Here is a 24,907-nt window from a genome sequence, read left to right on the forward strand (position 1 = left end):
TGAAGTCAAGTTGGAGTCAACAGAACTAAATTGTAACAGATTTGGTATACTAAATGTCATCCTTAGGGTAACCAGAAAAAAAAATACCTTTTAAAAAATCTACACAAAATGAAAGGAAAGTGATCCAAAATGGTTCATTATAAAAGAGTATCTAAACTAAAAGGAAGACAATAATGAAGGAAAGAAAGGACATAAAAGGCATAAGACTTACAAAAAACAATTAGCAAAATGGCAGAAGCAAATTTTGCCTTAACGGTAATTTCCTTAAATTTATATGGATTAAACTCTCCAATCAATATGCAAAGACTGGCAGAATGGATTAAAAAACATAACCCAATGATATGTTGTTTACAAGAGCTCCATCTTAGATTCATAGATACAAATAGGTTGAAAGAGAAAGGACAGAAAAAACTATTTCATGCAAATAGTAATCAAAGAATATTGGGAAACCATATATATATGTGACATACATATATATATATGTGTATGTGTGTGTATATCAGAAAAATAGATTTGAAATCAAAGGCTGTTATGAGACAATGAAGGACATTATATATTAATAAAAGAATAAACTAAGATGTAATAATTATAAACATATATGCACCTGACAACAAAGCAATAAAATATATGAAGCTAATATTAACAGAAATGAAGGGAAAAATAAATAGTACTACCATGATAGTTTAAGATTTCAATAATGGATAGAACATCTAAACAGACAATCAGTAAAGAAATAGAGGACCTGAACAACACTATAAACCAACTAGATCTTGCTAATATATACAGAACACATCACCCAACAACTGCAGAATACACATTCTTTTCCACACAAATCATTCTCTAGGATAGACCATTATGTTAGGGCATGAAAGAAGCCTCGGGACATTTAAAAATACTGAAATCATGAAAAGTAACCTCTCTGAACACAATGTAATAAAGCTAGATCTCAACACCAAAAAGAAAACTGGAGAATTTAACATGTGAAATATATGAAAACTAAACTGCATACCCATAAGCAACTATAGGTTAAAGAATAAATTATAAAGTAAATTAGAACATACTTAGAGACAAATGAAAATAAAGACAAAACATTCAAAAACCAAAAGGATACAGTGAAGACAGTGCTCAAAGGGAAATTTATAGCTATGAATGCTGTGACAGTTTGAAATTCTTTTAGGAATCCTCAAAAGAAAACGATTATGTTCTTGAACTAAATCATTCCTGTGGGTGTGGGCGCTTTGACTGCATTAAATTCAGTTAAGGGACCTTTGATTAGATTTCCTGATAAGATCAATTCAGGGCTTTTGATTAGACTATATGAGTGAGGTGTGAGTAAGCTTGGGTCTCCCCCTCCTGCTGGTTTGATATAAACAGACACACACACACAGAGATACACAAAGAGCAAGGAAGCTTCATTTTTTTATCCTGCCATGTGAGAGAGGATCAAGGATTGCTAGCAGCCAAAGCTTAAGCATGAAGTCCCCAAGAGTGTGGATCCACAGAGCAGCTGAAGAGATAAGCCATATGCTTGATAGCCACAGCTGAACTCAGGCAGAAAGTGGAGCAGCTGATGACTGAGAGGAGAAGTCCCATAAGAGAAAAGCTCTGTGCCTGGTTACCCACAGCTGAGCTTCAAAAGACAATAAATTATGGAGAGGAAGGCAGGGACCTCTGCAGAGATAGACCACCACCTTCGCAGGACACCAGTAAAACCAGTAACAGACTTTGGTGAGAAAGTATCTCTTTGATTTGGACATTTCATGACTTCAGAATTGTAAGTTTTTACCCTAAGTAAAATCCCCATTATAAAAGCCAACTCATTCACGGTTCTTTGTATCAGAAGACCTATACCAAACTAAGACAAATGGCTATATTAAAAAAGAAATAAGATTTCAAATTAATAACTTAACTTTATATCTGGAGGAACTAAAACATCAAGAGGTGCCCAAGGTTAGCAGGCAAAAAAGAAATAATCAACATTAGAGCATAGATGAGTGAATTACTGGATAGAAAAAAAATTGAGAATAACAAAACAAATAGTTGGTTCTTTGAAAAATCAATAAAATTGGCAAACTTTTAGCTAGACTGACAAAGTAAAAAGTGAAAAGATACAAATAACTAAAACCAGAAAGGACATTGGTACTTTCACTACTGACATTCCAGAAATGTAAAGGATTACAAGAGACTCTTATGAGCAATTATGCACAAACTAGAGATCTAGAAGAAATGGGAAAAAAAATCCTAGAAATCCATTAATTACCCAGATTGACTCAAGAATAAATAAAAAACATAAACAAACCTGTGGTTGAATCAATCATCAAAAACCTTCAACAAAAAAAGTCCAGGACCAAATGGCTACACTGGTGAATTCTACTAAACATTTAATGAAGAATTAATTAGAATCTTGCTCAAACTCTTCCAGGAATTCTAATTCATTTTATGAGGCCAGCATTATTCTGATACCAAAGCCTGGTAAGGACATCAGAAGAAAGAAAATTATAGACTAATTTCCCATATGAACATATATGCAAAAATTGTTAACAAAATGCTAGCAAACAAAATTCAATGGTACATTATAAAGATTACACACCACAAAAAAGTAGGCTATATTCAACGAATGTAAGAGTGATTCAATATACAAAAAATCAATCAGTGCAGGGGTTCTTAACTTTTTTTGTTCCATGTACCCCTTTGCCAGTTAGGTGAAAACCATGGACCCCTTACTAAGTCCAAGCATTATACTATGTATTATGTAATAATTGTATCACACCCGCACCAACCCATCCCCACAAGAATAATGTTTTTTTGACTTTCAATTCAAGCTTACAGACCCCTTGTTAGGAACTCCTGAATTAGTGTAAAACACTACATAAATAGAATGAAGAGGAAAAAAATCATGATAATCTCAATAGATGCTGAAAAGGCATTTGACAAAACCCAACACCCTTTCTTAAAAAAAAAAAACTGGCAGGAAAGTAGAATTAGAAGGGAACTTTCTTAACATAATAAAAGCCTCTTATGAAAAACCTACAGCTAATTTCATATTCAGTGGTGAAAGACTGAAGCTTACTCCTTAAAGTCAGTAATGAGACAAGGTCCACTTTCACCACTGCTATTCAATATTGTACTGGAAGTTCTTGCCAGAATATTTAGATAAGAAAAAGTAATAAAAGGCAATTCCATCCATATTGGAAAGGAAAATGTAAAATTACCTCTCTTTGCAGATGACATGAACTGAAATGCATAGGAAACGCAAAGGAATCCACATGCAAACTAATAGACCTAATAAATTAACTGAGTAAAGTGGCAGGGTTCAAGATCAACATACAAAAATAGTTATATTCCTATACACAAGTCATGAACAATACAAAGAGGAAATTAATAATATAATTTTGTTAACAGTACCATCTAAAAGAAAAAAATCTAGAAATAAATATAACTAAGAATACAAAAGACTTAAATACTGAAAAATAAAAAACACTGCTGAAAAAAATTAAAGAAGAACTAAATGTATGGTGAGATAATCCATGTTCCTGCATTGGAATAGTTAACATTGATAAATGTGTCAACATCACCCAAAGCAATTCAATGCAATCACTCTTAAAATCTGAGCAGGCTTTTTTGCAGAAATGGAAAAACCTATCCTCAAATTTATATGGAACTGCAAGGGGACCTAAATAGACAAAACAATCTTGAAAAAGAAGAGGGTTGGAGGATTGACACTTTCTGATTTCAAAATATATTATAAAACCACTGTTATCAAAATGGGGTGTGTACTAGAACAATGATAGACTAACTAGGTCAATGCAACAGAATGTAAAATGGTGCAGCCAGTGTGGAAAGCAACATGGAAGTTCCTCAAAGAGTTAAAGAGAAAATATTTAAGTAAATATTTAAATATAAAATATAAAATTGCCATTTAAACTGACAACCCCATTGCCAAGGAGAGTGAAAACAGATATTTGCATAACAATGTTTATAGTAGCATCATTCACAATAGCCAAAAGCTAGGTACAGTCTAAATGTCCACCAATAAATGAATGTATGAACAAAATGAGGCACATACACACAAGGTAATATTATTTGCCATGAGGAAAAATAAAGTTATGAGATGTTGCAACATGGAAGACCCTCGAAAATATTATGTTGACTGTGAATAAGCAAGGCACATAGGGACAAAAAGTGGTCTTATAAGAGATGACTAGAAATAGCAAGCAGATGGAAAGAAATAAAAAATGTTAGAGCAGAAATAAATGAAATTTGGAATAAAAATACAATAGAATTAACAAAACCAAAGCTGGTTCTTTGAGAAGATTAATAAAATTGGCAAACCCTTAGCTAAAGTAACAAAGCGGGAAACGGACTTGGCCCTGTGATTAGGGCATCTGTCTACCACATGGGAGGTCCGCGGTTCAAACCCCGGGCCTCCTTGACCCGTGTGGAGCTGGCCCATGCACAGTGCTGATGCGCGCAAGGAGTGCTGTGCCATGCAGGGGTGTCCCCCGTGTAGGGGAGCCCCACGCACAAGGAGTGCGCCCCATAAGGAGAGCCGCCCAGCCGGAAAGAAAGTGCAGCCTGCCCAGGAATGGTGCCACCCACACTTCCCGTGTGCCGCTGACGACAACAGAAGCGGACAAAGAAACAAGACGCAGCAAAATAGACACAGAGAACAGACAACCGGGGGAGGGGGGAAATTAAATAAATAATCTTTAAAAAAAAATAAAGTAACAAAGAAAAATAGAAGAGATATAGATAAATAAAATAAGAAATGAAAAGGGACATCATCACTGACACCACAGAAATAAAAAGATCATAAGAGGTTACCATGAAAAATTGTATTCCAACATATTAGACAACTTAAATGAAATGGATGGATTCCTAGAAACACACAACCTACACTGACACTAGAAGAAATAGAAGACCTCAATATACCAATCACAAATAATGAATCAGTCATTAAAAATCTCCCCAAAAATAACAGCCCAGGACCAGATGGCTTCACAGGTGAATTCTACCAATCATTTCAAAAAGAACTAATACCAATCCTGCTCAATCTCTTCCAAAAAATTGAAGAGGGACAATTACCTAAGTCATTCTATGCAGCATCTTAATACCAAAGGCAGATAAAGATGCTACAAGAAAAGTAAATTATGGGAAGTGGATATAGTTCAAGTGATAAGACCTCCACCTCCCATATGGGAGAACTGGGTTCAATTCCTGGGGTCTCCTGGTGAAAAAGAAGAAGAGAAAGTGTGCCTGCATGGTGAGCCAGTGCCCTCTGGTGATCCAAGTGCCCACGTGATGAGCTGAGTGCCCATGTGGCGAGCTGAGTGCCCATGTGGGTGACTGCATGGGACACCAAGTGCCCACGTGGTAAGCCAAGTGCCTACACAAGTGCCCACATGGGAGCTGAGTGCCCACATGAGTGCCTGCATGGTGAGCCAGTGCCCATGTGGCGAGGCAGTGCCCATGTGGCAAGTCAAGTGCCAGCGCATCAAGCGAGTGCCCACGCAATGAGCCAGTGCCCATGCAAGGGAGTCACACAGCAAGATGATGATGCAACAAAAGAGGGATGAAGGGGAAAGTCAAGGTGAAATGCAGCAGAAACCAGGAACTGAGGTAGCACAATTGGCAGGGAAACTCTCTCCACAACAGAGTCCCCAGGATTGAATCCTGGTGAATCCTATAGGAAAAAAGATGAAAAGAGAAGACAAAAAGAGAGAAACAGATACAGAAGATCACACAGCAAATGGACACAGACAGCAAAAATGGCAGGGCAGGGGAGGGGGAGGGGAAATTTTACAAAAAGAAAAGAAAGAAAATCACAGATCAATGTCTCTAATTAATTTAGATGTAAAAATCCTCAACAAAATAGTTGGAAATCAAATCCAACAATACATTAAGTGAATTATACACCATGATCAAGTGGGTTTTATCCCAGTAATACAAGGTGGTTCAACACTAGAAAATTAATTGATATAATACACCACATTAATAAATCCAAGAAGAAATATACATGATTATCTCTATCAATACAGAAAAGGCATTTTACATAATCCATCATCCTTTATTGATTAAAAACACTTCAAAATATAGGAATAGAAGGAAACTTCCTCAAAATGATAATGGGTACATCTGAAAAACCCAAGCTAACATCATACTGAATGGTGAAATAACAAAATCTTTCCTTCTAATCAGGAACAAGACAAGAATGCCCACTGTCACTACTCTTATTCAACATTGTGTTAGAAATTCTTCCTAGAGAAATTAGGCAAGAAAAAGAAATAAAATGCATCCAAATTTAAAAGGAAGAATTAGAACTTTCATTATTTGTAGATGACATGATTCTAAACATAGAAACCTTAAAAAAAAACTATAACAAAGCTACTAGACCTAATAAATGAGTTCAGCAAAGTGGAGGTATATAAGATCAACACATTAAAATCAGTAATGTTTCTATACACTGGTAATGAGAAATTTGGAGGAATTTTTTAAATCTATTTATAATAGCAACTAACAGAATCACACATCAAACAAAATGTGGTATACACATATTAATACAATAGAATATTGTTTAGCTGTAAGAAGGAATGAATGAACATGGATGAACTTTGAGGACCTTATGTTGAATAAAATAAGCCAGACACAAAAGGGCTAATATTGTGTGATCTCATGAATATGGACTAATTAAATAATCAAATTTAAAGAGGTAGAGTTTAGAACAGTTTATCAGGAGTTAGAATGGGGGTAGAGAATGGGGATCTGAGGCATAATTTGTTCAGAATTTATAATTAGGGTGATCATAATGGTTTGGAAATGGACAAAGGTGATATAGCACATTATTGTGAGTAATTAACAGTAGTAAAGTATGTGTATAAGCATGGCTGAAAGAGGGTTTTGTGTCATATATGTACCTAGAAGAAAATCTAGAGGATAAAACATGGGATGGTAAAAACACAGTGAACTCTGTGTTCGCCAAGGATTGTGGTTAATAGTACAAATATAAGAATGTACTTTCAGGAACTAAAACAAAAGTATGTCACTAGTACAAGGTGTTAATAATAGGGTAGTATTTGAGAGAAAATGCATCCAAAGCAAAATATGGACTATAGTTGACAGTAACATTTTAATATTCTTGCATCAATTATAACAAAAATACCACACCAATGTTAAGTACAAGCAATAGGCAGGTTATGGAAATGTGTTTTTTATTCTTAGAAAAATCTCATTTATAATGTTACAGACACAACAAAATTTCCTTTTTAAATTATGCTATTTTACTCTGAGGCTTCTCTGTAAGTCCATGCAGCCAGATGCAGGTCAAAGCTTCATCTTCAGAAAAAAAAAAAAAAAGAACTTTACATGAGAAGCAAAGCAAGTATATAAATTAAGTTCTACCTATCAGTTAACATTACCTTGGTAAGAAGGTAAAGGTGGGCATGGCTAGGTGTCTGAATAGACAGGGCTTTTTAAGCATCTTAAACATTTCATATCTACATACTTCCTTGGGATATAAATATGTCCTTGTTGCCATAGGTATATTATCTGGATATACAGAGGCCCTCACAGTAGCTAGAAAAAGTCCTGCTACTTTCTCAAATAAGATGGCCAACAGCTCTGGAATATATAAGACTTCTCTAATAAAGGAAAACAGGCTAATAAATCGTCTTCAATCTTAATGCTTAATGCTTGTACTTATGAACCTTATTCCTATAATAATGAAAGTAAGCCTAATGATAATTATTGCCTAAGAGTTACCTCTAAAATCCTCCTTGTTACTCAAGTGTGGCCCCTTGCCAAGCCAAACTGCAAATAAACTCACTACCATCCCAAACCATGTGGAACATGACTCCCAGGGATGAGCCTCCCTGGTACTAAGGAATTATTAACAAGTGTTAATCAGCAATGCATTTGGATAAAGACCTTGATCAAAAGCATGAAATATTAAATAAAATAGAGTTTTTATGGCTAAGAGATTTCAAAGTGAGTTGGAATGTCATTCTGGAGGTTATGCAAAACTTCACAAACTGCCACAATAAAAAAATTCTCAAACAAAAGTGTTCCTGAGGTCCCTAGGGACATCTGGACACCAAAGGCAAGCCATGTGGCCATATAAAATCAACACCCACTTGAAGGGCTCTTCTGGGAATATATCAGATGCTTACACAATTTAACATAGTTGTACCCACTTATAAATCCTTTAATCATGATTCTTCTACTTTCTTTATTTGAACCTATATGTTCCATATACTTCTCATGTATATTTCTCAGAGATTTAAAGCCCTCAAACTGTTCCTATGCCACTTGAGCCCTGAAACCCAGCAGATAAGCAGCCAACTTCTACTCTCCAGTTTTTCAGGCATGCCCTAGACAACTAACAGAGCAATGAAGATGGACCGGTGCGATCCCAAAAGAAAGAGTATCTTCAACTGCAAGTAAAACAGTTCCATTCCTCTGTCACATAATATCTATGTCCATTCTTGGGCTGAAGCAGTCATAGTGGACATTGTCTCAAATACCTCAAGAGTGAAGAATGAACAAAAATAAGGGGGGAGTGTAACCACTGACTAAGGCAGATTTATTGTTATTGTAGTTTGTATCGTGTTGAGTAATTTGTAACATTGACATAAAAATAAATTTCCAAAAAATCCACTATAGTTGTGGTATGTTTTGGGACACAAGTCCCCTCAATCTATTGTCCTGTGTAACCGAAAGAATAAGTTATCTGCTTCCGATATACATTGGAGGGACAGTCATGGGATAAATATTTTCATTCCAGATGAGAGAAATTGGAAGGAAAGCAGGGATCACAGGTCTCAAACAATTCCAAATCTCTGAAGAGGATACTCCATTTGTTTTGTTTTGTTTTGTTTTTTAAAGGAAGTACCAGGGATTGAACCATTCATGGGAAGCAGGTGCACAACCACTGAGCTACATCCACTCCCTCCAGTAGATTTTAAGTTCTAAGAGTCATCTATAAAACAATGTTTTGTCCTCCAGGCCTAATGAAGCAGCAGCCCTACCCTTCCCAAGTGCTTGCACAGTGGCCATTCTTTCCCTAAATAATGGGATGCTGCTCTCCCTGAATACTGAGTTGAAGGTTCCACCCTCATCAAACATCAGAATGGCAGCCAGATTCTCCACAATCCCCAGGCATCTGAGAAAACTGGGATGGTAACACTCTTCCTAAACAGCAGGGTGGAGGAACTGCCCTTTTCAGCTGCCAAGGCATACTAACCTTCCCATACACATGGGCGGATCTGCTTTCTTGGTCCAAGAAGATGTCTTAAGCCCTGGCTTCAGCTTCCATGGTTGTGTCTTTTTCCTTCAATCTGTCCCTTTTCTGTCCCTTCGGTACAGGCTGGCAGTGGTTCCATTCACATAGATCTTGCAAAAACTTGTTGGTTTTGCATATTAGTACACAGGGGTGCAAACCATCAGACAGAAGAACTTTCTGGATAATGGCATTTCCAGTCCTCACTTGTGCTGAAATGGCTGCCTGGATCCATGTTCACATAAATCATCATATGGAGCGCTATTCTCTGGGAACTCATTTTCCAGAAGCTTGGAACTTTCCAAGTCATTAATTTCTGGTTTCTTTGTATCCAGAAATTCAGTTCTCAGCTCATCCTGTCCTCTCCAATTTCACTGTAAGCTGTAAGGAGAAGCCAGGTAGCACTTTCCAGGAATTTAGAAATCTCAGCTATATATCCAAGCTCATCACTTTGAAATTCTTTCTTGAATCTGCCATCAGGACTAAATTTGCCAGGTTCTCTGCCACTTTAAAATAAGGGTTGCCTTCCTTCTAGTTTGCCATGACACAGTCATTATTTTTGCCTATGGCCTCATTCGAAGTACCTTTAGTGTCCATTATTTCCACCAGCAGTCTTTTCAAAGAAATCTAGGCCTTTTCTATCAAGCACCACAATTTTTCCAGCCCCAAATTAGGCAATTATAAAGTTGTTTCCACATTTTGGGTATTTGCAATAGCAGCGCCCCACTCTTCTGTATGAAAACCTGTTTTAGTTTGCTAGGCTACTGAAAGCAAATGCCATAAAATGTGTTGACTCTAACCATGGGAATTTATTAGTTTACAAGCTTACAGTATGGAGTCCATGATAATGTCCAAATTGATGCTGATTCTCTCTTCCCAAAGACTAGCTACTGGTAATCACTGGATTGTCTGACACATGGCAAGGCAAGGCACATGGTGGCATTTGGTGGTCTCCACTTCTCTTCTGGGTTTTGTTTCTTTCAACATTTTGCTTCTGTGGCTTTCTCTCTGTCTGAATTTCATTCACTTATAAAGGACTCCAGTAAATGGATTAATAACCACCCTGAAAGTGGTGTCACAACATAACTAAAGGAGCCACATCAGAAGATCCTAGTTACAAGAGGTCCACACCCACAGGAATGGATAACTAATAACAAGATTTTCTGGGGTACATGCAGTTTCAAACCACCACATCATATAAATACATTAATTGATTTTAGGCAAAAAGTATTCCAAGAGTCAAAGAAAGTCAATCCATTACTTGAAAGAGGTTAATCAATTCATGAGAAAGATATAACAGTTTTAAGTTTATAGGCATCTGAGTAGATGGCCTCAAAATATATGAAGCAAAAACTCGTGGAATTAAGAAAAAATGTCCAGAGATAAAATCCTAATGGAAGATTGTATCACCTGTTTCTCAATACTTGATAGAAAAAGTAATTTAAATAATCATTATTGATATACAGTAGTGCTCCATAACAACTCCTTAGGATATTTTTAAAGTACAGACTCTTACAAAGTAGGTTAAGACTTATAGAATGATTACATGCTGAAATTCTGCATTTGAAATCTAAAGAAGACTTATGTTGCTGATCCACAGACCACACTTTGAATAAAAGGATTTAGAAAGTTTAACCCCATTATTAGTAAATTGACCTAGTGAAAAAATGGGAAGAAAATATAATACATTCAATAGGTAAAGAAAGATTATTTTCAAGTACACAAGTAATATTAAAAAAAAAAATCATGTCACTGAATGAGACGGTTCGAAGTTCTTCTATGAATTCCAAAAAGAAAAAGATTATGTTTTTTAACTAATCCATACCTGTAGGTGTGGGGTCCTTTTGATTGGACTATGTTAGTGAGGTTTGACACAGGTTGGGTCTTATACAAATGAAGACAGAGAGAAAGAGACACTCAGGAAAAGGGAGTGCTCCATTTTGACCTGGCCATGTGTGAGAGAGGACTCCAGGTTTGCTTACAGCTGCAAAAAGGCATACAAACACTGAGAGGCTGAAATCAACAGAACACAGAGTCATGGAAAGAAGCCTCTGAGGGGCTGGGCCCAAGAAACAAATCAAAGCTGAGGAGACGAGTTCTCCCATATGCCTAATATCCACCAGCAGCTGATTTTGGTGCCTTGATATGGATATTTCATAGCCTCAGAACTGTACGCTTTAACTCCCAATAAAATTCCCATTATAAAAGCCAACTCCTTTTTGGTACTTTGCATTGGCTGTCCTGTCACAAAATAAGACACTAAACTATCATCTAAAATTCAGTTTTCAATGGTCTGAAATTATATATTTTCCATGACCAAAACACAACTCAACTGAAAAGCAATAATAAAAAATAACTAAAGATTTGCAATGAAAATTAAAACATACATTTCTCAACAACCCATGGATAAAAGATGGAAATTAGAAAATATAATCAACCAAATATAATGAAAATACAACAAATCAGATTGAGTTATAGAAGATATTTTTAATAACTGATGTCTAAGGACATGTTGAAATATATGTTGGACATGAGGAGATCAAGATACCTTAATCTTTTATTAGATTGTAGGATTGTGCAAAACTTTTGTTCTTTACTTATTTTATGCTAATTCCATAATGAACACCAGCTTTGCCTATCATAAATATTAGATTAATTTGAATAAATAAAAATGTAACATCACAGAGCACCACAAAGAATTTAAATTCAACAAAATGAAACTGGGGGAAGCAGATGTGGCTCAAGCTATTGAGCTCCTGCCTACCACATAGGAGGTCCCTGGTTCAGTTCCCAGTGCTTCCTAAAGAAGACAGCGAGCTGGAGCAATGCACAGGCAGGGCAAGCTGACCTAACTAGAGACACAAGAAGAAAAACATGAGAGACAACAAAGCAGAGAGAAGAGGTTCCCAGTGCTACCTGAAGAGGATGAGCAAGACAACAAGTTGACATGATAGGTAGATACAGCAAGCTGATGCAACAAGATGATACAACAAGAGACACAAGAAGAAAAAACATAATGAGAGATACAACAAAGCAGTGAACAGAAGTGGCTCAAATAATTAGGTGTCTTCCTCCCATATCGGAGGTCCAAGGTTTGGTTCCTGGTGCCTCCTAAAGAAACAAGGAAGATGAACAGACACAGCAAGTGCAAACAACAAGGGGGTGGGAAGAAATAAATAAATAAATACAAATAGACCACAAACATATTCAACAAATTCAGGTACCTTAATAAATAAAATAAAAATATAATTTGTCAAAATATATTATTTAAATATTCCATGTTTCCAGAAATAGAATAAATGCAAGTTAAAATAATTAAATGTTATGTTTTTAATTAATCTATTGATATTTGTTCTAAGTAATAATCTACACTGAAATTTTTAAAAAATCACTTTTACACGTTAATTGCAGGGAGATATATTGTTATCCCATATCCATAGGCAGTTTTAGGATTTTAAACACATATATATGTGTATTTATTTTAATATATTTACATGTGTGTATATATATATATAATTGGTGATGACATAGATATAGAGTTGACCATTTAAAATACTTTCTCATCTTTATCTGAATTTTTGCACAGGGACATATGTACATACATATATATATGCGTATATATTACCTCAAAATTTAATATAATATTTTAAAACATTTTAAGTGTTGTAACTGAAAAATTCTTACTTGAACATTTCTATGCTTGTTTCATCAATTTTAATATCTTTATCCATGTCTTCTTTAAGTTCCTTAGCCTTCACTCTTACATTTTTGTAGTTTTCTATAGCTTCTTCAAGTTCTCCATGAACTTGTTTGTATAGTTCCATTACCTAGAAATGAAAAATATTCTTTCTATATAGGCAGATAATTGCTAATACAAAGAATAATATAATGGAAAGATCAAAGGAATTAAATTAGAGTAGTTTTGATTTAGATTAAAAAGTTCTTTGCACTCATTTCCTTCTCATATTTAGTCTATAGCTTAGCAAGGCAGAGTTTTAGGTTTCCTGAAAGACATCAAAGTTGGGGACATATAAAAGTTATTGAAGAAGGAAGGCACCCAAGTGTCTATCAACCAATAAATGGATAAACAAAATGTGGTATATAAACATACAATGGAATATTATTCATAAAAAATTAAGTTCGTGCATGCAACAACATGGATGAAACTTGAAGACATCATGTTGAATGAAAATAAGCCACACACAAAAAGACAAATATTGTATGATCTTACAGAAGAGAAATAATTAGAATAAGCAAATTCATAGTTTCAGAATATAGAATATAAATCGCCAGGGGATGTAGTGGGAATAGCGTTAGGTAGTTAAGTATTAAAATGCACAGAGTTTCTCTTTGGGACTATGGAAAAGTTTTGGTAATGGATGGTAATGGATGGTAACATTGTGAGCATAATTAACAGCTTTGTGTTAGCTATTGGAACATGGTTTAAAGGGGACATTTTAGATTGTATATACAGTACTAGAAAAAGAATTTTAATGAAAATTGATAGAACTGCACAACACAGCAAACCCTAAGTTATACCATATAGTTAATAGTTCAATTATAAAAATGTGCTTTCGTCAATTTTAACAAATGTTCTACACCAATGTAAGGTGTTGATATAAGGGAATCCCATATTTTATGCATAATTGCTCTGTAAACACAACTTCTCTAATAAAACAAAAACAACAATCCATCTATCTAATGATTGATTTATCTATCTACCTAACAACCTACATACCATTAGCTAGTTAGCCAGGTATCTAGCTATCCAGGTATCAACTATCCAGCAATCATCTGTCTATCTATCTAATCTATCCATCATATATCCATATATATATTTATCTATCGTTATCACCATTATAATCATCACCATCTATCATTTACCTCTCTATCTACCTATCAATCGACTTACCATCTATCATGTATACATTTATCCATCTATGCATCACAGGGTTAATTCTACAAAATATTCTCTCATATCACACATCATTCAGCTCATCTTCAGTTGAAGTTCATTATGCACAACTTGTTAGGCACAACATTATGATGGATACATGACATAAACCTAAGTGTTAATTTAAAAGCTGTAGGTAAATCAAACACCCTTAAATATTATATTTTCATGAAATGCATTCAAAAGGAGAATTTGCTGAATCGGAAGAAATAAAGTATATTTAAAATACTTTTATGAACATTGTTTGTCAAATCACTAGGGGAAATGGGGAGAAAATTTGCCACTAAATCCTTACCAACATTTAAATTATTTTTTCTTAAATATTTGTTAAATTGACAGACCAAAATGGTTGCCTTTGTAAATTTTATTAGCATCTAATGACTCTTAATAATTTTGGTATGACTGACAAATCTCCCTGTCTTGGAATTTGTTTTATATTTACATTGTATTTTATTTTCTTCATTAAGAATTTATAATTGTCATAAAATATGTATCTTTTAAAAATTTTAATAGATTTTAATTAATATTATTGCTAATATTGTATGGTAATCTAACAATATATTTTTTAAATTTCTGATTTTTTAATTTACTTAGCTTTTATTATTGATTGAAGGAAAATTGACATGACCCAACTTTGCTGTTGATTTTTCATGATTTTCTATATATATAGCATCATGTCATGTCATCAGCAAATAGGGAAAGTTTTGCTTCCTCCTTTTCAATTTGGATGCCCTTTATCTCTTTTTCTTGCCTAAATGTTCTATGTAGAACTTCTAGTACAATGTTGAATAACAATAGTGACAGTGGGCATCCTTTTTTTGTTCTTGATCTTAGGCTCACCACTGAGTATGAATGCTTGCTGCTGGCTTTTCATATATGCTCTATGTTAAGAATATTTCCTTCTGTTCCTGGTTTTCTGAGTATTTTGATCAATAAAGGGTGCTGGATTCTGTCAAATGCCTTTTCTGCATCAATTAGATAATCATTGTTTTTCCTTTGTTCTATTAATGTGGTGTATTACTTTATTTGGTTTTCTTACATTGAACCACTCTTACATTCATGGAATAAATCCATTCCACTTGATAATGGTGTACCATTCTTTTAATGTGCTGTGGAATTCAGTTTGCTAGTATATTGAGGATTTTTGCATATATATTCATGAGGGATATTAGTCTGTAATTTTATTTCCTATGATCTCACTATCTGGCTTTGGTGATAGGGTGAGTCTGGCCTCACAGAATGAGTTAGGAAGTATTCCCTCCTCTTCAGTTTTTTGGAAGAGTTTGAATGTTGAATGAAAGTAGCCTAATTAATCTACTTTTTAAATTTTGTTGCTTGTGCTTTTGATGTCAGATTTAAGAATCCATTGCCAAATACAAGGCCATGAAGATTTATCTGAATGTCTTCTTCTAAGAGTTTTATTGTTTTAGCTCTTATATTTAGGTCTTTAATTTTGAGTTAAATTTTTATATGGTGTGAAGTTGTTTTACAGGTACATTTCTAGTTGTTCCAGTACCACTTGTGGAAGAGACTATTTTTTTTCACATTTACTGTCTTTGGCAACCTTGTTAAAAGTTCATTGGCCATATATGTATGGATTTAGTTTTTGGAATCTCAACTCTTCCATTGATCTATGTGTCTGTCCTTAGGACATTATCACATATTTTCATCATTGTAAATTTGTAGTAAGTTTTAAAATAATGAAGTGTTTGTCTACACCTATCCCCAAGATAGGTTTGGCTGCTTGGGGGTCCCTTGAAATTCCATATAAATTTTAGGATAAAATTTTCCATTTCTGCAAAATGACCATTGGGGTTTTGTTACAAATTGCATTGAATCTGTATATTGGTTTAGATAGTTCTCCTTCTTAACAATTTTTAGTGGTACAATTTATGAGTCACTGATTTAAATTCTTTCAGCACTCTTTGGTAGTTTTCAGTTATAAGCCTTACACATCCTTGATTAATTTTATCTTTATGGGGAAGTGGACTTGGCCCAATGGATAGGGTCTCTGCCTACCACATGGGAGGTCTGCAGTTCAAACCCCAGGCCTCCTTGACCCGTGTGGAGCTGGCCTATGCCCAGTGCTGATGCACCAAGGAGTGCCGTGCCATGCGGGGGTGTACCCTGCGTAAGGGAGCCCCACATGCAAGGAGTGCGCCCCATAAGGGGAGCCGCCCAGCGTGAAATAAAGTGCAGCCTTTCCAAAAATGATGCCGCACACATGGAGAGCTAGCGCAGCAAGATGACTCAACAAATAGAAACACAGATTCCCAGTGCTGCTGATAAGGATAGAAGCAGTCACAGAAGAACACACAGCGAATGGACACAGAGAGCATACAATTGGCGGGGGGCAGGGGAGGCAGAAGGGGAGAGAAATAAATAAAAAATAAATCTTTAAAAAAAATTTTAGCCTTGGGTATTTCATTTTTTTCAATGCTATTTTAAATGTAATTGCTTTCTAATTTTATTTTCAGATAGTTCAATGCTAGTCTGTAGAAATACATTTGAATTTTGCATGTTGAGCTTGTATCCTCTAAGATTGCTGAATTTGCTTCTTAGCACTAATAGTTTGTTTCATGGATTATTTAGTATTTTCTAATTATAAGAACATGCCATCTGAAAATTGATATAATTTCGTCTTCCTTTTCAACTTGGATATTTATTTTTCTTGCCTTTTATTTTTCTTTTATTTTTCTTGCCTAATTGTTTTATTAGAACTTTCCTTTTTTTTTTTAAAGAGTTTAAAAATTTATTTCTCCCCCCCCCCCCCCCCCCAGTTGTCTGCTCTCTGTCTATTTGCTGCATGTTCTTCTGTGTCCACCTGTATTCTTGTCAGCGACACTGGGAATACATGTCTCTTTTTGTTGCATTATCTTTCTGCATTAGCTCTCTGTGTGTGCTGCACCATTTCTGGGCAGGCTGCACTTTTTTCACGCTGGGCGGCTCTCTTTACGGGGCGCACTTCTTGCGTGTGGGGCACCCCTACACAGGGGACACCCTTGAGTGGCATGGTAATATGAGACCATGCAATATTTGTCCTTTCATATCTGGCTTACTTCATTTAGTAATATGTCTTCAAGACTCACCCATGGTATCACATTGTGGCTGAAAAAAGGAAGTCTGGGGAAGTAAATGTTAATAGAAAGAAAGTTAAAGAATAATCTAGGGACTGAATAACATATTGAACCCAAAGGTGGTTGAGAATTGTGGTTAAGGGTACAAATGCAAGAGTCCTTCTGTGAGTTATGGCAGATGTACATCACTATTGCAGGGTGATGGGAATATGGAGAAACATGGGAAAACTACAATTGAAGTGACCTATAGACTGTGGTTAACAGGAATACTGTAATGTTCTTGCATCAATGCCAAAGCTGTACTGTGTTGATATTGGAGGTGTATGGAAAATGTGTGCCAAATGTATGCAATGGACCATGATTGGTGGTAATAGTTTGGTGATATTGTCTCATAATTTGTAACAAATATTTCACCAGGGTGTGGAGTTGTATGGGAAATCTACACATCTGTATGATTGTTTTACAAGTTCATGATATCTGTAACAAAAATATATTTTAAAAAAATCGTACGGGTTGGGGGAAAAATACACCAAATGTAAGATAAGGACTATAGTTGGTAGCAATATTTTGACGATGCTCTTGCATAGTTTGTAACAAATGTTTCACAGCAATGCAAAGAGTTGGTGGAGGGGTGATGTATGAGACCCCTGTGTGATGTTATGTATGTTTATTTTCTAAGTTTACAATCTTTACTATACACTTATTGTTTATGCATGTTCATGTATGAATGATATACTTCAATAAAAAATTAAAAATTAAAAAAACCACAACATTGCATAAGCACTGGCTGGAACATGCTTTACTGACATAGAGAGAAGTCAGAGCAAGGCCAGCTTCACAATGGGGTCTGTCTCCCATGGAAAGCAAGTCCCTTTCTAACAGTAAAAGTAGGGTAATGGCATGCCATGCCCCCCTTGTGTCCAGTGGGGGGGGGGGGAGGGACCCTTCTCCTTCCCTGCCAGGAACAGATATTCTCTTATGATTGGCCAGGTGCCACAAGTCATGCACACTTAATACAGAGATGTTTATTTACTGTGTAACTGGAATGGGAAAAGATAATCCCAGATTGGAAGAAAAATCTATGGCCACGCCTCAGGCTTGAAGACCAGCCTTCAGGTAAGGGTATGTTCTGGGTCCAGGGCTCTGACTGGGCAAGACTGGGACATGTATGTATACATATCTCTTTCATTGAGAAACACAGGCCTAGTTTTTAAACTTGTTAAAATGTTTTGAAATGAATCTATGTTGTTGCATAAATCAATAGTGGATCCTTTTTATTCCTGTGAAAATATTCCAGTCTATGAATGTACTACAATTTGTTTATTCATTTACTAGTTGATGGACATTTTTATTGCTTCCAATGTTTCCTTTATTATTTGAATAATGCTGACCTTGTTATTAAAAAACAACGTTGAGTTGTGACCCCTGTATTGTAAGGCCTAAATTTCAACTAAACTTTAACATCTTTGAACCTCTTATAGGGTCTCCAAAACCTAACCATGAGCTACCTTGCTCTTGCTGGATATGACCCCTTTGTTCAGCTCCCCACTCAATCAATTCCACTATTAGCTAGACAAGCTGCACTTGATACATTCCTCAACCTAATAGGTTTTACTTTCCTTCCAGCCTGTGGAATTACTTAATAAAAAAAATCATATCCTCAAACAGAAACCAGTTTGAAATAGACTACAAAGTCTGTATACTTCAGACCTGCTGGTTCATTCTTCCTGAGTTCAATCCTCATGCGGCCCTCTTCTGGGCTATGAGTATATATAATTAATAAACTAAACTGCTGTCATTCACATCTGTTCAGTGTCAAGTGTTATGTGTTCAGACATCCACTGTTTAGGGCAAGGGATCTGTCCTTCACCGATAGAGTGAATAAGACAGATCAGAACCATCCTCCTATTCTACTTTCTGGAAAAGTTTGGGTAGAATGTTTTCTTTCTTAAATACTTAGTAGAATTTTCCAATGAAGCCACTGGAGTCTGGTGTTTCCTTTGAGAGAGGTTTTTAATTACTAGCTCATTTTCTTTATTTGTTATAGGCAAATTCAGACCTTCTAATTCTTTTTGAGACAGTTTTGTAAATTTGTGTTTTTTAAGAAAATTGTTAATTTTATTTAATGTTGAATTTATGGGCATAAAATTGTTTATGATATTACATCATTATCCTATAAATAATAGAATTTGCAGTGATGTCATTTCTTTCAGTTTTTATAGTTGCTCTTCTTGTTTGATCTATCTGGCTAGCAATTAATCACTTTTATTGATCTTTTAGAAGAAATAGTTTCTAATTTCATTGATTTTTCTTTATTTTTCTGTTTTAATTTCATTGATTCTAATTTCTCTTTTGACCTCCTCTTTGATTCATGGGTTATTTTAGAAATGTGTGTTGAATACTCAATTAGTTGGATATTTATTCCAGATATATTAATATTACTGATTTTTAGTTTAGACCAAATATATTTTAACTTTTGTTCTAATTTCTTGAAGTGTGTCTTATTGTCCAGACTTTGGTTCATTTTGGTGAATTTTACTTGTGTACCCCAAAAGAATATGTATTCTCTTTTTTTGGGAAGAATTTTTATGAATATTATTTAGATCATAATTGTTTAGGATTTCTATATATCATCTATTTGTTCTATTGCTTAGTGAGAGAGGAGACCTGAAGTATCATAGCATAATTGTGGATGTGTCAATTTCTCCATTCAGTTCTACCAATTTTTTGTTTCATTTATTCCAAAACTCCTTGATTAGCATTGCTGTATCTTTTGGATGAATTTACTTTATCATTATATAATTTTCCTTTTTATTTCTGATACTTTTGTTTGATATAAACATAGCTCTGCTAGCTTTCTTTAGATGAATTTTATATGATATATTGTTTTCCATTCTTTTATTTTTAACTTATTTATGTATTTATACTTAACTGAGTTTAATATGGACAGTAAATAGTTATACTTGCTTTTCTCCACATGGACTACTCTGCCTTTTAATTTAAATATTTAGACAATTTGCATTTAATAAAATTATTGACATGGTTGGACTGAAATAGGTCATTTTGCTATTTGTTTGATTTTTCCTATCTCTTTTATATTTTTTTCTGTTTTCTGTCTACATTTGGACTATTTTCCTAATCCCTTTTTACTTACGCTATTAGCTTATTTATTATATTTCTTCATCTATTTTTAAATTATTTCTAGTTAAATATATAGTTATTTCTTCATTTAAATTCCCATACATTTCATTATTTTTAGTTATTATAAGCACAACAAAATTTTGTTGCTATTTTATTTTGATAGTCAAATGACTTTTAAAGTGATTTGTAAAAACTATATAATTTATATATACTTCTATTTTCATCCAAATTTCTGTCTTGTTTTATATTCTTTCTGCCTAAAGACCTTCTTTTAACATTTCTTTTAGTCCTGGTCTGCTGGAAATGAATGTTCTTTTCTATGATTTTCTTTTTCTGAAAAAATTTTTGTTTCACCTTTACTTACCTTTTTTTAGGAGGCACTGAAGATTGAACCCAGGACTTCGCACATGGGAAACAGGCGTTCAACCACTGAGCTACACAAACTCCCCTTCACCTTTTACTTTTAAAGTACGTTTTTCATGGGTGTAAAGTACTCAGTTGACTGATTTTTATTTTCAGTACTTTAAAATTATAATTTCTTTTCTTCTGGCTTGCACTGTTTAGATGCCAAGTTGTTTGCGATTCTTTTTAACTTTTTCTTTAAATCCTCCCCACCCCAGTTTGCTTTTATAAATTTCTCATCTTTGGCTTTTCAGTAGTGTGGATATAACATTTATAGCTTATACCATGATAGTTATTTTTCACCTATACATTTAGGTGTTTGATTCTTGCTTTGGTTTTGTTTGCTCATTCCAAATCTGTAGTTTTATCACTCAAGATTTTTGGAGAATTCTAGGATATAATCTCTTCAAATAGTTCACTTCAACCTTTTTCTTCTGCTTCCATTTATATGGTGGCTCCATCTTACTACATGTGCTCTGCCACATGAGATAATTTGCACATTCTAACTCTTTTTAAGGTCCCATCCTCCTTGGAATTTAAGTAATATGATTTCCCTGAGACCTCAGCTCTCTTATGGGTTCAGTAAATTTATGATTTTTTAGTTATCTGACTTTTTCTCACTTCGGGGATAGGATCAATGGTCCATCAGGCATTTTATATCTTAAACAGAATCCAACTCTTATTTTAATAACTGAAGCTTTATGGTTATTCCTATTAGGTAGATAATTTATTACAAATTATCTTCCTTAATTATTTTCATATTTTTCTATCATCTATACCAAAAAAATCAATTCATCAATTTCTGAAAATATACAGTATCATTCCATTTTTATGGGACATCGATCACATTTTTAGATTACTTGTATCAGGAGAGTACTGAGGTATCCCAGTTGATATTTTATTTAGTAATTGCTATTTTAACTTCTTCTAGTGACACTTGGAGTTTTCTTCATAGACCTTATAAAATTTATTTTTTTTGCTATTTTGATTAATATATTTTCTCAATTATAGCTTCTGTTTCTAACTGCTAATTAGAAAAGAAAATAATTTATTTCATTTTTCTTTCTCAAGCTAACTTCCTGAATTCTACTTTTGTATTAAATTTTTTTTATTTTTTTATTTTTTTTAATTTTAATTCCCTACCCCCCCCCCCCACCCCTGAGAGGGCTCCTTCATCTGTCTGCTTTTCTCTGCTCATCTTCTTTAGGAGGCACCAGGAAATGAACCTGCTTGAGCCATTTCCACTCCCTGCTCTTTGCGTCATCTGCTGGTTGTAACATCTGCTGTTTGTGGCGTCTACTCATTGAGGTATCTACTCATTGCAGTGGTTGTGGTGTCTGCTGTTTGCAGCGTCTGCTAGTTGTGGCATCTGCTGGTTGTAGCATCTGCTGGTTGCGGCGTCTGCTGGTTGCAGTGCCTACTTGTTGTGACATCTGCTCATTGTGGTGGTTATGGTGTCTGCTCATTGCAGCATCTGCTTGTTGCAGCGTCTGCTTGTCTTCTTTAGGAGGCATGGGGAACCAAATCCAAGATCTCCCATGGGAGGCAGGCATCCAATTGCTAGAGTCGCAACTGTTTCCAATTTTCTGTATTAAATTTTAATTTAGCTCTTGGATTTTTATATCAGAAATAATTTGCAAACAACGATACAATTTTCCTTTTCCATTCTCATGTGCATTACTTATTTCACCAAAAACGTAGTTTTAATAATATCTTTGTTTTTACTGCATTAATTAGAATAATGTGTCACAATGGAAGTGAAATAAAAAGCCATTCTTATCTTCTAAATTTTTCTTCATTTTTGGTCTTAGTTTCTCATAAAAATTCTTCCAAAAAGGAAATTTACTTCTACTCTCCACTTATCAAGATAGTTTAAAGTAACAAATCATGAATTTTATTATTTAATTTTTGAGTCAGTGTGAAACAATTATAAGGCATCTCCTTTATAAGTTCATTAATGTGACAGAAAAATATTTTATTCATAACATACCCTGCAATAAACTATTTTAGACCATACTGTACCTTTGTTTAAATTAAATATTAGTATTAATTAGTTCCACTCCATTAAAATGGTTGCATATATATCCATGATTAGAATCTATTAATTTCTATTTGAATAACATTTACATAATTATAATGGTAATGCTCTTTACTAGATATGATTTGGGTACCTTTCAGACATTTTCTATATTCTTAAAAAAGTTTAATTGCATATGAATATTATGTAACTTGGAAGTTACAGTTTAGTCACAAAACCATTTCTTATATTTTCCGATGGCCTATTTAAATTTTTTTACATAAACAATAAATGTATAATAGTTGTGAACTTACAAAAGAAACATAAAAACATCAAACATACATAACATCTCACCCTACTACCAATAACTTGCATTGTTTTTAAAACTTTTTAACTAATAATTAAAGAGCATTGTCAAAATATTACTACTAAACAAAGTATTCTCCCCTAACCAATCCAATTATTATCTTTATATCATTTATATATGAACATACATAAACAATAAAGTGTACAGTAAAAGTTGCGAACTTACAAAGCAAACATGCATAACATCATACAGGTGTCCCATACATCAACCCTCCACCAACAACCTGCATTGTCATGAGACATTTGTTACAAACTATGAAAGAACACTGACAAAATCTTACTACTGATCATAGTTCTTATGTTATATTTGGTGTGTTTTTCCCCCAACCCACCCTGTTTTTTTAAATATATATATTTTTTGACAGAAGCTGTAAACTTATAAAACAATCATGCACCTGTGCAGAATTCCCAAACAACACCCCTCCATCAACACACTGCAATGTGTTGTGTCATTTGCTACAGAAAAAATAATATCATCTGATTATTACCATGTCCATAGTGTACATTTGGCTCACATATTCCATACGGCCTCAGTATCGACACAGTACATCTTTTGCATAGATGCAAGAATATTATATTATTACTACTAACCACAGTCCATAAGTCACTCCAGCGGTATTTTTCCCATGCTTCTTCACATTCCCAACACCCTGCAGTAGTGACATACATTTGTTCTAGCTAACAAAGGACACTCTTGCATCTGTACCATCAACCACAATTCTCACCCACCTCTTGGTTTACTGTGCTATCCAGTTCCTAGGTTACTCTCAAGCATTCTCTCAATTGGCATTCACATAACTAAACTACTATTTTCAGTCACATCCCCATTTATAAACTAGCTGTTATTCACTGTGTGTTACCATCCACTCTATACAATTCCACACTTTTACAGTAAAGCTAATTAAAACTTCTACATACATTAAACATCAGTAGTCCACTCAGTCCTTCTCTTATCTCCTTTAAGAATCCACCACCTATCACCAGGTCTTGAAGATATTTTCCAATAATTTCTTTAGAAGTTTTATGGTTCTTGCTTTTATTTTTAGTTTTTTGATCCATTTTCAGTTAACTTTTGGATAAGGTATGAGAAGGGTCCTCTTTCCTTCTTTCAGCTATAGATGTCTAATTCTTTCAACACCATTTGTTGAATGGATTATTCTGCCCAAGCTGTGTGAGTTTGACAGGCTAGTCAAAAATCACTTGACCATACCTGTGAGGGTCTGTTTCTGAACCATAAATTTGGTTGCATTGGTCTATTGTGTCTGTCTTCAGGTCAGTACCATGTTGTTTTTACTATTAAGGTAGGTATTATGATTTAAAGTCTGGAGATGAGGGTTCATTTTCCCTTTTTATGATGTTTCTGGCTATTCAGGACACCTTACCCTTCCAAATAAATTAAATGATTGTGTTTTCAATTTTTTCTTTAATCTGTGAATATTCTCATTTTACTCTCATTTTTGAAACAGTTTTGTTGGATATAAAATTCTTGGCTGAAAGTTTTTTTCTTGTAGTATCTTAAATGTATCAGACCACTCTTCTTGCCTCCATGGTTTCTGGTGAGAAATCAGCACTTAATCTTATTGTATATCCCTTATATGTTATGCATTGCTTTTCTCTTGCTGCTCTCAGAATTCTCTTTGTCTTTGGCCTTTGACATTCTGATGAGTATGTGTCTT

General features: G+C 34.5%; 1 protein-coding gene across 1 annotated transcript in view; it reads right to left on the minus strand.

Annotated features, from left to right (window-relative positions):
• The window catches only part of CCDC178 (coiled-coil domain containing 178), a 530,711-nt gene that overhangs the window by 385,251 nt on the left and 120,553 nt on the right, over positions 1-24,907 (minus strand). Inside the window, exon 10 of the mRNA XM_004479016.3 lies at positions 12,959-13,101. Coding sequence (XP_004479073.2) covers positions 12,959-13,101 — 143 coding nt within the window. The remainder of the gene's footprint in view (positions 1-12,958; positions 13,102-24,907) is intronic.

Source organism: Dasypus novemcinctus, chromosome 16 (assembly GCF_030445035.2).
Source record: "Dasypus novemcinctus isolate mDasNov1 chromosome 16, mDasNov1.1.hap2, whole genome shotgun sequence".
Lineage (NCBI taxonomy): Eukaryota > Metazoa > Chordata > Mammalia > Cingulata > Dasypodidae > Dasypus > Dasypus novemcinctus.